Source organism: Vanessa tameamea, chromosome 22, assembly GCF_037043105.1.
Source record: "Vanessa tameamea isolate UH-Manoa-2023 chromosome 22, ilVanTame1 primary haplotype, whole genome shotgun sequence".
Lineage (NCBI taxonomy): Eukaryota > Metazoa > Arthropoda > Insecta > Lepidoptera > Nymphalidae > Vanessa > Vanessa tameamea.
The window spans coordinates 4,511,350-4,527,500 of record NC_087330.1 but is presented as its reverse complement, the minus strand read 5'-3'; the positions used below and the strand labels follow the sequence as shown (position 1 = coordinate 4,527,500).

Genomic DNA, 16,151 nt, shown 5'->3' with positions numbered 1-16,151 from the left:
TAATTAATAATTCGCGACTCAATGGAGACTTGTCAAATGCACAAAAGATAAAATAGTAACCATACGTCCACTTCCTCTCCTAATTCAATATTCTTAATTCAAATGCAATAAAAAATAGCTTTCAATTTAGTTTAATCATATAAAATTACGACAAGAGTCTATTTAAATATAGTATATTTAGATGCTATATTATATATTATAGCTATTTGAATAGAAGATCAAATTCAACTCAAGATTTACGTATATTCCAATCCATATGCCGCTATAAAATAAATCGTGTAGAATTGAAAATCGGACACAGAATCGGGACTTATAGCATCGATGTTTCTTAAGCTTATCCGGTTTGCTACTAAGCATTTAAAAACAAAATAAGACTATCTATCCGAATGTATTAAATATTCAATTCAAAGAAACTGTAGTTAAGTTTAAACAAATAGAAATAACCCTTCGTATCCGTGCGTAGTCACGTATCGATTTCGTCACTTTCAATAGATTGTCTCAATTCCCGATCTTTAGCAACATTACACAGGTTAACGTTATTGGAGCGGCAAGTCAGAGCCAATCTACTTGATACACGACGGCTCAGCAAACAGGTTTATCTCTTGTTAGTTTAGGATCACACGTCACCTCTGCTGTATAGGTGAAAATATAAAAACCGTAGATCAGGGTTGCATTCCTTTTACCTTTTATTATCTGAGTACTGAATAAAGAAAAAGTATTTAGTATCTTTGTAGCATGTATTGCGTGTATAAAAACGAAAAATGATCACAATTTTTTGTGTTTTTATAGGATTTGCTAAAATTATTATCTTCATCGTCACTTTTACCACTATCATAAAAAAAATAATAATCATAATCAGCCTGTAAATTTCCCACTGCTGGGCTAAGGCCTCCTCTCCCGTTGAGGAGAAGGTATGGAGCATATTCCACCAAGCTGCTCCAATGCGGGTTGGTGGAATACACATGTGGCAGAATTTCGTTGAAATTAGACACATGCAGTTTTCCTCACGATGTTTTCCTTCACCGCCGAGCACGAGATGAATTATAAACAAATTAAGCACATGTAAATTCAGTGGTGCCTGCCTGGGTTTGAACCCGAAATCATCGGTTAAGATGCACGCGTTCTAACCACTGGGCCATATCTTTTACCACTTAATATTTGGAATCCTTTATTGAAACAATTCGTTCTTTTCAACATGTTTTCTTAGTACATTCAACTTTTAATTTAAATTTGACGGAGCAAATTGCATTTTCGAAATCATTATGCAACCTTACCAAGCGTATTCGTGATGGAAGAATTGTTATCGAATTTTGCTTGCTCATATACCTACCCTCTTTTTGGGTAGTGATTTAGCTGGATGAAAAAAAATATATAAATGGTTTACATTAAAACGAAAATCTTCAAGGTCCTGGGTTCAAATTGAAATAAAAAGTTATTGGGACCTCCCTTGGCCGTGATCGAAGCCGGTGAAGAGAACATAATCACCAACACTTAGCAGATAGCTAATTACTGATTTACCTTTTCCTTTATGATAATTTGAAATTTGAAAAAAGAAGATACACCATTTTTAAGAAATTATTCCCTAAACACACGTTTATAACCTATAAGCAATGAGACACTAAAATTAGTAAGAATTTTTTTTTCCCCCAAAATTTCACTTCATCTTTACTGAATTTTATTACACATGCATTATTATAATTCACCCTAACGGCACTGCATTAATAATTAATTAAAATCTTCTCTCTAGTTGTGCAAGTTAAATTGATGAAGTGCTCATTCGAACCGAGCTACATTTTATTCGAAATTAATTCTTCATTAGAGAGATCGTGAGAGTCGGAATATTTTTTTATCGTACCACTAATTGCAATTTCGAATTTAGTCGTTCGCTACACTTTTAGTACTATTTTTTTAAATAGGTAATATGTAAAACGTAAATATGATTGTAAAACGTTTGCTGCGTAATAGAATACGATCAATGAGACTTGAGGTGTATCTTTTGTTTTATTTTTTTTTATTTTTTACTCCACCGGCTTTTGTGTCCTGCTTTTTGGAGTTTTCTTTTTTGTACCCGAGTTTGCGTCCCCGTTTCGCACGAGTAGAATAAGGGTCTATATGGTACGTTTGTATTGAAGGATAAACATACAAAGGAAAGCAACTTTTCGGGCGTATGGGTATACGTATATATATACGGATAACCAAATTGTAATCACATAAAATATAAATACATACATATTACTTACGTTGTTGTCGTGATAAACAATATCGATGATTAAGTCAAGTAATGAGTCAAATAGTAATGCTTCATTCTATTTCTGAATTAAGGTCACTCTAAAGCCAATTGTGAGCCACTATAATTAAGGGCACACGGGATAAAACGATTTAGGTCCAAAATTGGAAGCGCAGGAGTTATAAGTGATTAAGCTTAAGTCTCTTATAGTTTCCGTAGAAAATTGCTCATTCGCTTTCTTAACATCCGAAACAATAAGGATAATTAATGTATCGATTAAGCGAATACATATGTATGATTATGGTGTATTATATTGTCAATTTTATATATCAGGAAATTTTGCTCACAATTATTTTGATGTATTTAATTGTTATGTATATTCACATCAATTTAACGTCAGTAAATACATTCATTAAATATGTAGCCGTTGGGTTTATTTATGTAAGTATGACCTGCGAGACCATGCCTCACATGGGTAGAATAAGTATCTACATATATCATAATACTCTTTTTCCGATAACTTCAATAATCATCATCCTATATCAGCCAAATTAATATTCCTTATTAATCACTCCGTTCATTAGTGAAAACTGCATTAAAATCCGTTTAGTGGATTATGGGTTTATCGCCCACAGCTAGACGGAAAGACTTCGTTTTATTATATATAGTGATACTTCCTCCACAGACTCTTGTGTATGTACCCTTTTGAGTTTTTCTACTGCGTCGTGATCTTGGTTGACTAGTTGGTCTAGTAAGATCGCAAATCCCGAGGTTCAGGTTTCAAAACCTATAGAAAATGTTATTGGGTGTTTCTATCTAAAAATTCTCACTAGCAGCTCGGAGTCTGGGAGTTAGAAATACGACATTCCCGTTCCTCGGGAAGTACGTAAAGCCGTTGATGCCTGCACCTACAATTTTTCCGCTTGTGTTAGATTTGCCATCCCATTGGATTATGAGATACTTGTTAAATATAATATGTCCTACGTAGGTAGCTAGTTTCGCTAGAGATTGACTAACGTGGAAAAAACCAGTAAGAAGGACCATATCAGGAAGACATATGTATTGATAATTTATAGCTACGCTACATTCTTAGAGGATTTTTTATAATGTATAAAAAACAAATTGATAAATTAAAAAAATATATAATCAGGTCAGGTTAATAATTTAATGAGACTATTAATAAAAAAGTGAAATTATCCAACAAAATATTTCACACGGAAATTGAAACAAAGCAAAATACCATTTGCAAAATTAGTTCAATAACCTGTACAATCGACAGCGCGAGCGCTGGATGGGTACATCCACCCGCTTACCCGCTCCCGGCACAGTTCCTTCTTACTTCAGCCATCATTACTCTAGGTTAACAATTTTGTAAATTAATAGTTCAAAACGGCAACGCTTGACCTATTTTTGTCGTAAGTTTTTGACCCGCTAGTGTAGTAACAATGTCTCCGATAATATTGGATGGATCTTGTAAATTAATGAAATGAAAAAAATATTTGTTTTTTTTTTGTTTGTTCTTAATACGACATTTAATATCAGGGATCTCATTTAATGCGTTGAAATCACAGCCACATTATACACACACAAAATATTTTAATAATTAAACTATTTATAAATGCTTAACTTTGCATCATAGTTGTTCTGGACTATACTAAGTATTATTATTAGGCGGTAAAATGTATTATGGTGAGAGAGTGGTACCTACTTACCATAACTCACTATAAATTATGCTATTTGTCAAGCAGATTTATTAAAAAACACCAACTTTAATAAAAATCCATCCATACTAATATTATGAATGCGAAAGTAACTCTGTCTGTCTGTCTGTCTCGCTTTCACGCCAAAACTACTTTACCGATTTAAATAAAATTTGGTACACAAATAGTCTAGAGCCTGAGAAAGGATATAGGCTACTTTTTATTTGGAAAAAGTTCTGTAAAGGGTTGAAAAGGGAGATGAAAGGTTGTAAGTTTTTGAAAGTATTGTCATTTGAAGAACTAGAAGCATAAAACTTATATTTTAGGCTATACACTTATAAACTAACATAGCATGACTGAGTGGGTACTCAGGAGGGATTTTTAGAAATTCTACCCTTAAAGAGGTAAAATAGGGGTTGAACGTTTGTATGGGTGTCCGTCTTTTTTTAAGTTGGAAACATAATACTTTATATTTAGGATACTGATTAAAAATGAGTAGATATTTATTTAAGTGTTTCTGCATATTCTACCCTACGGGGGTGAAATAACTGTTGAAAGTTTGTATAGAAGTCCGTCATTTTTTAAGATAAAAACATAAACCTTTATTTATGGGATACTGATAAAAATTAATAGATACGTATTTAAGCGTTATTAGATAATCTACCACTAAGGGGGTGAAATAAGGGTTGAAAGTTTTTATGGAATTCCGTCATTTTTAAGTCAAAAATATGAAACTTTATTTTTGAGATACTGATTAAAAATGAGTAGATACATGTTTGAGCGTTTCTGAATATTCTACCTGTAAGGGGTTTAATAAGAATTGACATTTTTTTATATAGGTTAGTCTGGAAGTTCGTCATTTTTGAAGTTAAAAGCATGAAATTTTATTTTGGGCCACTAATTAATATTTAGTTGATATGTATTTAAGCGTTTCTGGATATTTTACGCCTAAGGGAAGAAATAGGGCTTGACATTTCGTATACAGGTTAGTCTGGAAGTCCGTCATTTTGAAGTTAGAAACATGAAATTTTATTTTTGGGCTACCGATTAGAAGGAGTAGATTCGCATTTAAGCGATTTTTAATCTGGATATTTTACCCTAAGGGCTGAAATATACACCAATGTGGTACACAAAGAGGTCTTACATTAAAGTAATATTTTAAGTTAATTTATTCATATTCTTCGCGAACAAAGCCGCGAGTAACAGCTAGTAATGTCATAAACCTGAAAAGTTATAAGGCAAATCCAAGTGTTTGTGCACAACAGCAGTATATTCAGCAGTATACTTAATTAGTATCTTACTCGTAAAGATTAAAGCCTTAAAGTGTATGCCTAATTAAGACAATGTCGTAGGTATATCACTTCTACGATCGTATCCTGCGGTTACTTTGATTTTAGCTCTAAACATTTATTAAGTAAAAAAACTAAGGACTTTAGAAAAAAATCAACCTACAAAAACCAAAAAAGCAACTATTATTTTAAACTATAATTTATTTATATTTTTCTTTTCAGATAATTAAGATACTCCTGATAAAATTAATAAAACAAGAAAAAGAAAAGATTTAAATCAAATGATTAAAAACAATATAATATTCATTTTAACTATGTGTATACTTAACATTTCTTCTTGCTATATACAACATGAACGTCGATCAACAACACAAACAACAACAACAACTACAACAACATGCGATATATGGTGTCGTTTAAAAAGAATTGTATTATACGCTTTACAACAATTGTTGAGTGATTAAACATGTTCAATAAATTATGCTCAGTCTTTTATTCATGAACTATAAACTATAATATTTAGTCTTGGTTAAGTCAAATCAAATCAAAAAATACTTTATTCAAGTCGGATTTTACACGCTCTATTGAATTGACATTTTACAGAATTGTATGAAGCGTAAAGCTATCACCGGTTCTGAATGTCGATTCTACCGAGACGAACCGGTAAGAAACTTAGTAGTTACTCTTATCCAACATTTCAAATACAAAATGTCAAATATCCGTTGAATACAAATAAACCTATATAATTTTGTATTGAATAATATGCCTAATGTTTTTAACCAAAAATTTGAATTTATGAATCGGTAACATTTTGTTGATAAGCTTGTTCCGGTGATCTTATTCCGGTGTGATTGCCATTACTTTATAATATAAGAACAAGAAAATAAACAAAGGTTTACAAAATCATTCTTTACCGAATCCAAATTCAGTCAAAAGAAATAGTACACGAGAATGATTTAGGTACATAGTAAAACAGTTAGACCAAAATAGTAGTGACGACGGTTTGTCAACACGATTTCCTTTAGTGGTAAATTCAGAAAACCGTCATTATGACTCAGTTATCTAATTTTATTTGTATAATTCCAATTGGGGAATCTAAAAGTGTCTCCTATTCGTCCTCTCCGACAATTCTCACGCTAAAATCAACTCCTCATCAAACTATGTTGTTGAACTGGCATCAGTCAATCATCAAGATCTTCCCTAATTGGTGTACATGTAACCTTTCAGTCGTAGCCTGCTAGTTTAATTAGTATTTCAATCAAAAACCTAGCACTTTTACAAATTTGTTTAAAGGAGATATTGTACTCTGGGTCTCTGCTAAAAAACGGCATTCCATGTAGATCAATTTTAGGTCCTTTTTTATTTTTCATGTTTATTAATGACTCACCTTTTTATGTTAAAACTGATGATGTTATGTATACATTTAGTATACTAACAACTGCAACAAAATGATGTGAATTTGATACTCATAGCATTGGTACAAGAAACGAACACAAACTTTTTACTCCTGTTACTCGACTGCATAGTCAGTAACTCTTTTGTGTGGCAATGTTTACAAGAGGATCCCAGGAAGCGTTCAAAAATGTTAAGTGTAGCTTGTATGCAAAAGATTATTATACTATAAGTGAGTTTATGATTGATACACAACTTGGGAATGAAACGGTCGCCTCCTGGCTATTTCTTTTCATAAACAATATATTTATGTAATTTTCTTCCGCCTGTTCTTCTCAGGTCAGGGTATTTTCTTTTCCGCAGCGGGGGTAGTGTTTAATTTGACTATCAATAAGTAAGTGTAATACTTCTATTGAGTAAAGGAATTTGAGTTTGAGTATAAAATATATTTTAACAAATGTAATAACTATGTAGATATAGTAAAACACCTATCTCAATCTTGTAACACCAGGTTTTCGTCTCCGCAAAAATAATTTATCCTTAAGATGGCTTCTTTCTACGAAAGTGTCATATCGCAGTAGAAGGAGGAGCGGGATTTGTGAAGAGTGTCTCTTCTTACCCATGAAGCAGAAGAAGATCGGAGAGAAAGCGTCGTGTTTTGCTCTTCTTTCCCCCGCTGTAAACATCGCTGCGTAGTTCTCTATGCTCAGCAAACCCGTTAGCTTAGAGGCCCGCATTGATGAGCCAACCGTCGGAGCGTCAGAATTGCGTGTGCAAGTAATCCATAAACATAATGATGTTTATAGAATAAAAAAAATATCACAGAATGTCGAATTCTGGTGAAATCAATCACAATCCAATGAATTCCTTATGCATTTTCAGAATAAAAGTAATAAAAACATACTACAGCGTGGAAATACTATTTAACTTCGGAACTTTTAATGAAATTAAGCAATCGCTTCTACGTCAACTAAAGTGTAAATTCATGTTAAGTTTAAATTGAGTCCTCATTTTAGTAAGTGAAACTTGACCCTATGTAATATATGGAACAAAAATGTAAATCTTTACTATTAATATTATAAATGTGAAAGTAACTCTGTCTGTCTGTCGCTGTTTAACTGCCAAACCAATGAACCGAATTTGACGAAATTTGGTATGAAGCAAACTTGCACTCCAAGGAAGGACAGGCTGCTTTTGCCTAGCACATGACAACCAACCCCTAAAACGCGAGCGAAACCGCGGACGAAAACTAGTATAAAATAAAATATCCCTACTTGGTGATATATTGGAAATATATCAAAGTCTAGTTATATACCAAAAAATACCAATACTTACCATTATTACCTACAAATTAACAGTTTTCTTTTAAATATATATATATTGTAACATATGTTTAAGTTCCTGTTCTTCTAAGTATAACTAAAAGTAAAACTAAAGTAATAGTTTAGAAATATTTTACCGCTGGTTTAAAGCCTTTTCTCCATTGGAAGAGAAGGTTAGGAGTTTATTACAAGACGGTGCTCCGGCGAATTAAAAAACATAAATATGAGTTACAACTCGATTAAATCTACATCTAATATTATTATAAATGCGAAAGTAACTGTTTGTCTGTCTGTTACGCTTTCATAGTTAAACGACTGAACAGGATTTGGTTAAATTTGACATGAAATAAGCTTGAACCCCATGGAAGGACATGGGCTACTTTTTTATAGCTAAAACGTAAAACCTCTCGCCCTCGCACGCGGGCGAAGCGAATACTAGTATCATACACTTGATACCAAAATAGTTGATTTCCATTAAACAAAACCATCATTTTAAACTTATGGAATCGAAAACCGTAACATTTTGTTATTTGAACCGTATAAATAGTCTATACTTACCTAAAATTATTGGACTGTGAAAATTTACTACAACGATGTTTGTATCCCGTATCCCGCGGTCTGGTTTTCATCAATAAACGGAATGATTCAAGAGTAAGGTATGTATAGCGTACATATAATATAAAATATAATATAATATTTATATATATATATATTATATATATATATATATATATATATATATATATATATATATATATATATATCCGGAAAAAACAATTTTTATTCTTTTAATGTTTCTTCTTCAATATAAAAGTTCATATACCCTTATTATATCCGCGTGAAGGCTGCCCCACAGCCGAGACGACCCAGTGGTTAGAACGTGTGCATCTTATCCGATGATTTCGGCTTCAAATCCAGGCAAGAACCACTGAATTTTCATGTTCTTAATTTGAGTTTATAAATCATCTCGTGCTCGGCGGTGAAGGAAAACATTGTGAGGAAACCCACATGTGTCTAATTTCAACGAAATTCTGCCACATGTGTATTCCACCAACCCGCATTGGAGTAACGTGGTGGTATATGCTCCAAAACCTTCTCCTCAAAGGGAGAGGAGGCCTTAGCCCAGCAGTGGGAAATTTACAGGCTGTTAATGTAATGTAATGTAATGTAGGCTGCCTGGATGGCTAGTATTGTACAAATATACATAGATAAATTATAATTTCATAACTAGATGCGATATTTGGTACCCACCTGCGAGCACAATTGTTTTTCATTCTTATCGAAAGTTGGAACAATGGCAATTGTTTAGCAAAATCCAACAAGTATATAAAACATAACTCATGGGATTTTGGAAACAATAATTTTGGTTTATGGCTAGATTTTCAGTCGGTGATGTAATATTCCAATGGAATAATGTCTTATTCTGATAAACTGTAATTAATATATTGGATATTGTTTAAAATCGTAAGGAATAATGGAAAGTAAGTATCAATTTGGTATATTTGATTTTATTTACTTACCAATATAAAGGTATATACTAACTGAACCTGCGGCTTTACCCGCGCGCAATAAAACACAAACTTCCAACCCCCGTTTTTCTCACTTTTTTTATTTTTTTAAATCTTCACAGTATATATTTTTGTGTTCTTATCTGTAACTTACCGTATTCACTTAACATCAAATGGCCCTTATATATGGCCTGTCTGTTAATTAAAAGATTTTTGTTAATATGTATAAAAAATATATTTAAAAAAAATACATAAAAGCCAGTATAGATCAAAATTTTGAAGCGTGTATCAATCGAATCACAGTTTTGAAAATATTCTAGAAAAATTTTAATCACGTAAATGTTTCTTATTCTTAATATACCTATGTATAATACTCTGTATTAGAAAGATTATTAGCATTTCTGTCAATCAAAAACTCTATCTTTACTCAAAACAAAGTTAAACCTTCTGTAGTAACAACTATCGAATTAGCATGTCACGATTCACATTTAGTATAATATAAATATGTATATGTTGCAAACAGATCTTAAAGTCTATCTAATCAACCATAATCACGCTACAATAAGGTTTTCATTACGCCGAGTTACAATAAAATCGATCTAGAATATTCCATGTGATGTTTTCTCAGATTCATAATAGATGTGATAAGGTAATTTTTGTAACACCTTATTGAAAAACTGAACAGATATACATAAAATTTAAACCAGATAATTAAGCATTATTTATGAAAGTTTTATTGTATTTTATTATTGTGAAATAAATATCTACGCTTCACAGTTTCACTCACTTTAAATTTAAACGATTAAGTAAGCGTAAATTTCGTGTTCTTGGATCTATAACCATCAATCTAGCATATTCCGTGAAATCTTAGACGCATTTATTTTACGCGTTTGCGTTTAACACTGCTTGTAAATGAATAAAGGGTACATAAAAATTGACCGAAAGGCAACTTATTTAATTAACTCCCTTTAAATGTAAATCACTCGCCGTTTTCTAGCAACGAAAAATGAATATCGACTTATATCTACAATTTCGTGTTCAACTTTATCAATTCCAGTTATATACGTCCTTGCTGTTATATCTGTAGGAATATCAGTGAATTGCTACAAACATAAGTTCTTTTCTCAAAGCTTGGACACGGAACCGTCTCTATCGATTCAATACGCTCACGACCAGAAGAGTGACGTCATCACTAAAGAATGTCTCACAGAAATGTACCCTCGGAATTTATACAAATACCCGCTTCACATAGATAGAAATGACATACCATGTATCATCCATTGTGTGCTGAAAAAATTCGGTATCATGACAAATGATGGCGTTATAAATATACGCAACTATTATAGGAGGGTTCAAGCGATACACAGATACGATCCGAGGATTTTGATATCTGATGTTGGGGAGACATGCGCACAGAATATTAACGGGATGAATCTGGACCACGACGTGTGCAAAAAGGCGAAGGTATTTAATGATTGCACGCAGCTCTATGTAATATCTTATCGAGAACCGGATGAATAATTTAGAAGTAGATGAAGTGTTCAGTTTTTACACTTTTGTATAACATTTGTATTATATATATTATATGTTATTAAATTGTATATCGTTTCTTAATTTTTATTTATATCTAACCGAAAACACACACACATATTTATTTTAATAACGTTGAACAATTTTAACACTTACCTTAATAATTTTATAATGCACGATTCGTATTAAAACATGAAATAATTTCAACTGAAATTAATTTATGCGTAAATGAAAATGAAATTATTCATATTTAAAAAACGTGATATAAATAACACGAAACGTAAATAATAGTTATTCGGTGACGTATGTTATGTCAACGTAATTGCAACAATTATTCAGGGGGATATTCTACTAACAAATTTTAATTTTATCGCAAATAAATCGAAATATTGTCGTTACCGTTTAGCTGATATAGCGATCCATTATATACATTAAAATGGATATATATATATATTGAACAATTTTACCAATTATCAGCTTGTTGTAAGTTTATTCACTATTGCTTTCTGGTCTAATTTGACCGGACTAAATGATTTTCAAAGTATTAAACGTTGTAAGAACGTTTTAGATTATAAGCTTAAGACCGATTTTAATATCAAATCGTTTGCTTGTAACGTTGCCACGTAGATTTGCAACTTGGACATCACGTTTTTAATCGTATTCGAAATGACGATCCGTTTCACGTCGTTTCTAAATAGTTTCATACAAAATGCAAAACGAAATATCACTTTGAGAAGCGCATTGGTATTTTTTTTATTTTATTTATTTATATTTTGGAAACAAACAGTGCTATTAATAATTATAAATGTTGTACATAATTAATCCTTAAACCAAAACAGTTTCCTATGACAATTAATACATAAATAACTTTCAGAGTGTAGAAAGCATATTAATAATTACTATTATAAATTATACATTATCATTATAAATATTAAAATTAAAACTTTAAATTGAAAATAAAAATTATTGCAATATATAGTTAGGTATGTTAAAATATCATTGAGATTCATTCAATAGAAATTTTACAGCAGATTTAAATTGACGGAGAGAGAGATGAAACATATCCAATTTAAAGAACATCTTGTTATGTTGTTTTGCACTTCTAATAATAAAACCATTTCCTGCAAATTTAGTGCGGGTATATGGTATAAAACTAGTAGTAAAATTATAATTCGAGAATATAATTAAATATAAAAATATAATTTCAAACATTAATATTACGAAATGACAAATAATGAATACCATCAACTAATCCCTGACAATGTTCCTTATGAGTTTATTTACGACTAGCAGTTACCTGCCCGCATCGCTGGGCGTTAAAATTTATTTAAAATTAGTTATTTATAATAATAACTATTATTATTATTATTTTGAATATATTTATTGAACATATAAGATAATTAAATAACAATTAATAATGTCAATAATAATATTAATAACAGGAACACCAAATTAAAAAAGAAATTCAGATTAAAAAAAAAACAATTATGTCATTATTTGATGTTATTAAATATTTATAAATTAAATTGAATATTCACTACTAAATTAATTTCAATTTAGTGAAAACATTAAAATATCAATAACTGTTGAGAAATCAAATTTTAAGTCAGATTAGAAATAAACTCTATTTTGAAATTTTGAAATTGATAATTTTTTACTCTATTTGTATTTTCTCATCTTATGAGAGAATATAAAAATGAGCAAAAATCTAAATTGAATCGCAAAACGCTCGCACACACGCGCACACACTCACACATTAAACTAAAACAGTTGAATAATGCTTCTTAATTTATTTAAGAAAACAGAAAATTAATGATAATTTTTTTTGTTATTGCTGCCATGAAAACCTCATCACCTCACCGGCATTATATATAGTCTATCATTTGCGCAATCACATGTTCTTACTGTATATCAATTTTTATTTCTCAACCGTCCAACCGTTCTTGAGTTATAGCGGGACGTAGTGATAGACAGACAAACACACAAAAATTTCAAAAATGGTAAAACTGATGAAACAGACAGACAGACTCTACAGATTTCTATAGTAGTATAGATATATGTAGATACTAGATATGAATATGTTTACAAATTAATTTAAAATATTACGTTAATGTAAGACCTCTTTGTATACCACATTGGTGTATATTTCAGCCCTTAGGGTAGAAACGCTTAAATACATATCTACTTATTTTTAATCAGTAGCCCAAAAATAAATTTTCATGCTTCTGCCTTCAAAAATGACGGACTTCCAGACTAACCTGTATACGAAATGTCAACCCAATTTCTCTCCTTAGGCGTAAAATATCCAGAAAGGTTTAAATAAGTATCAACCCATTTTTAATCACTGGAACAAAAATAAAATTTCGAGCTTCTAACTTCAAAAATGACAGACTTCCAGACTAACCCGTATACGAAATGTCTACCCAATTTATTCACTTAGGCGTAAAATATCCGAAAACGCTTAAATGCGAATCAACTTATTTTTAATCGGTTGCCCAAAAATAAATTTTCATGCTTCTTACTTCAAAATGAAGGACTTCCATAATAACTTTCAACCCTTATTTCACCCCCTTAGTGGTAGATTATCTAGAAACGCTCAAATATGTATCTACTCATTTTTTATCAGTATCCAAAAATAAAACTTCATATTTCTATCTTAAAAAATGACGGACTTCTATACAAACTTCCAACCTTTATTTCACTCCCGTAGGGGTAGAATATGCAGAAACACTTAAATACGTATCTACTCCTTTTTAATCAGTGTCCCAAAAATAAAGTTTCATGTTTCTAACTTTAAAAATTACGGACTTCCATACAAACGTTCAACCCTTATTTCATCCCCTTAGTGGTAGAATATCAAAAAACACTTAAATACGTATTTACTCATTTTTAATCAGTATCCTAAAAATAGCTTCATGTTTCTAACTTAAAAAATTATGGACTTCCATACAAACGTTCAACCCCTATTTCACTCCTTTAGGGATAAAATTTCCAAAATTCGCTCCTTTGTGGGTGTCATGATATGTTAGTTTATAAGTGTACAGCCTAAAATATAAGACATACATATTACATATTTTTAATACGATAATCTGTTTGTAAGCACTTCTTTAATTTTTATATATATATTGTATAAATATTTTTTAGATTATTTTAGTAAATGTTAATAAATGACCAATGCAAAAAAGATATACAGAACTCAAAACTTGTCAAACATACCGAGTTTCCGAAGTGATATTCGAAAAGCCTTTTCATTATCCCTTTAATCTATATTTGATTAACTACATATTTTTCATGTATATCAAAAGCAGAGAGTAACGCTTTGTAATACTTGTTATATCAAAGCTAAATTGTTTCAGAATTGTTGACATTCACAATCCTGCTGCTCCCGTGTACATACGCCCGAATATCAGTGATGTACGCACACGAGAAGATGTCGGATATTGTTGCCGAAAAGTGCCTAGGCGAAATGTTTCCGAAGGGCAAACGAATCGAATTCCAAGAATCGGACGAGCCTTGTATTATTTACTGCGTTTTGAGGAAATTGGGCATTATGAACAATAATGGACAGATTAATATAGACCTTTATCGGTAAGGAGGAAATTGATACATCGACGTCATTCGGAAAAGAAATTACAAAAATATTTTTGTCTCTTTTATTTCTTAGAAAAATCAAGCGTCAATGTTTTTTTTTTTATGGCAACTATTTTAACAAACAAAAATGTAAGCGTTTTCAATTTAATTCATAATTGATAGAACCGCTCACTTTGTGTTATTTATCTTAACCGATTTTTCGATAAGGCTACTGAATCAGTGACCTCGTGACTACAGTAAAAAGCTAAATAAAAACTAATTTAAAATTACTAAATTGAAATTAATCTTCATATTATTATTTTTAACACTTTCCAATGCAGTGCACTTGACACAATCATCGAGTGAATTTATTTATTTACGTTCCCTGACCCAGAAAGATACAGAAGTACTTACTATATATACTTCTTGCATTAAACTCGTTTATATATAACCATATGAATGGTTAAATTTATAGCGTTAGTCAGATTTTTATCAGGCGTGCGTAATTGTATAATTATAAAATGTGTACAATGAGCTAAATATATTCACCATGCGCCTTGCATTGGAACAGCGCTGTGACATAAGCTCCAAAACTTTGAAGAGGAAGCCCAACAAAGGAAGATTTATAGGGTACTTTTATATACATGGATATTTGTATTGCAAATATCGTATTCTAAAAATTTTTTTTTTTTTTTCATAATCGTTAACTTGTATGCCTGTACAACCAAAGATATGGATTGTCAAATTAATGTATGAAAATAATAAAGTTATGTGTGATAAAGTTATAATAGTTCCAGCGCATCTAGAAGAGAACCTTAATTTTCCCGCCAATGTTTTTTTTTTTATAATGTTGCCCACATCAAAAATCATAGCGACAACATAACCTTATCATAATTCATGTCCCTCTGCTATCAAGAAGAAGGTTGAGATTGTACTACACAACTCAACTGTTTGGTTGATATACGTTTCTTTTTTCAGTATCATTTAATCACTGAATTATTTAATACGTAATGTTCACATGACAACTCATTGGTGCTTGTACTGATTTGAATCTACTACGCCTAGGCTCAGCTGTATGTATAAGAGTTTAGTTCCCTCCATTGACCTACGACTCTAATTAATATTCGAAATAGTTTTACTAGTAAATCCTTCTCGTGGTGTTAGGTTATCGTCGCAAACATTTGTCGGTAGTTAACTAAGTTTATCCATGCTAAAATATTACCAAGTTGGCTTTCAGTTTTGAAGAGACAAACTTATAAGATACAGTTTAGTAATTTGCGTAATATGTTCTGACATTTTATTCATATATGTATGTAATTATTACTAAAATAACTTAACATAGATTTCGTCTCTAACACAACATTAATATCGCGCTGTTCTTCGAAGTAAACCGATAAAATAACTTGGAGTAATATTTTTCCTTCCAATTATGAGGAGTCTTATATATGAAAAAAATATATAATATAATCGAGATTTTTTTATAATAACATTTGTTATGGAACACCTATTGACGCACTTCGGTAAGATCAACTCGAATACCGTGACGAGAAACGGCATGATGTTCTCTCCATCATCTCCAACACATTACGCCCTTGCGTGCGTAGTGCGTACAC

At 31.2% G+C, this 16,151-nt stretch overlaps 1 protein-coding gene across 1 annotated transcript; it reads left to right on the top strand.

Moving 5' to 3' along the window:
- The first annotated feature begins 9,404 nt into the window (after nt 1–9,404).
- Nucleotides 9,405–10,959, top strand: LOC135193921 (uncharacterized). The gene is made up of 2 exons (XM_064218398.1): nt 9,405–9,411; nt 10,436–10,959. The coding sequence occupies exons 1-2, from the start codon at nt 9,405–9,407 to the stop codon at nt 10,957–10,959; spliced, it is 531 nt and encodes a 176-aa protein (XP_064074468.1).
- Nucleotides 10,960–16,151: the final 5,192 nt, after the last annotated feature.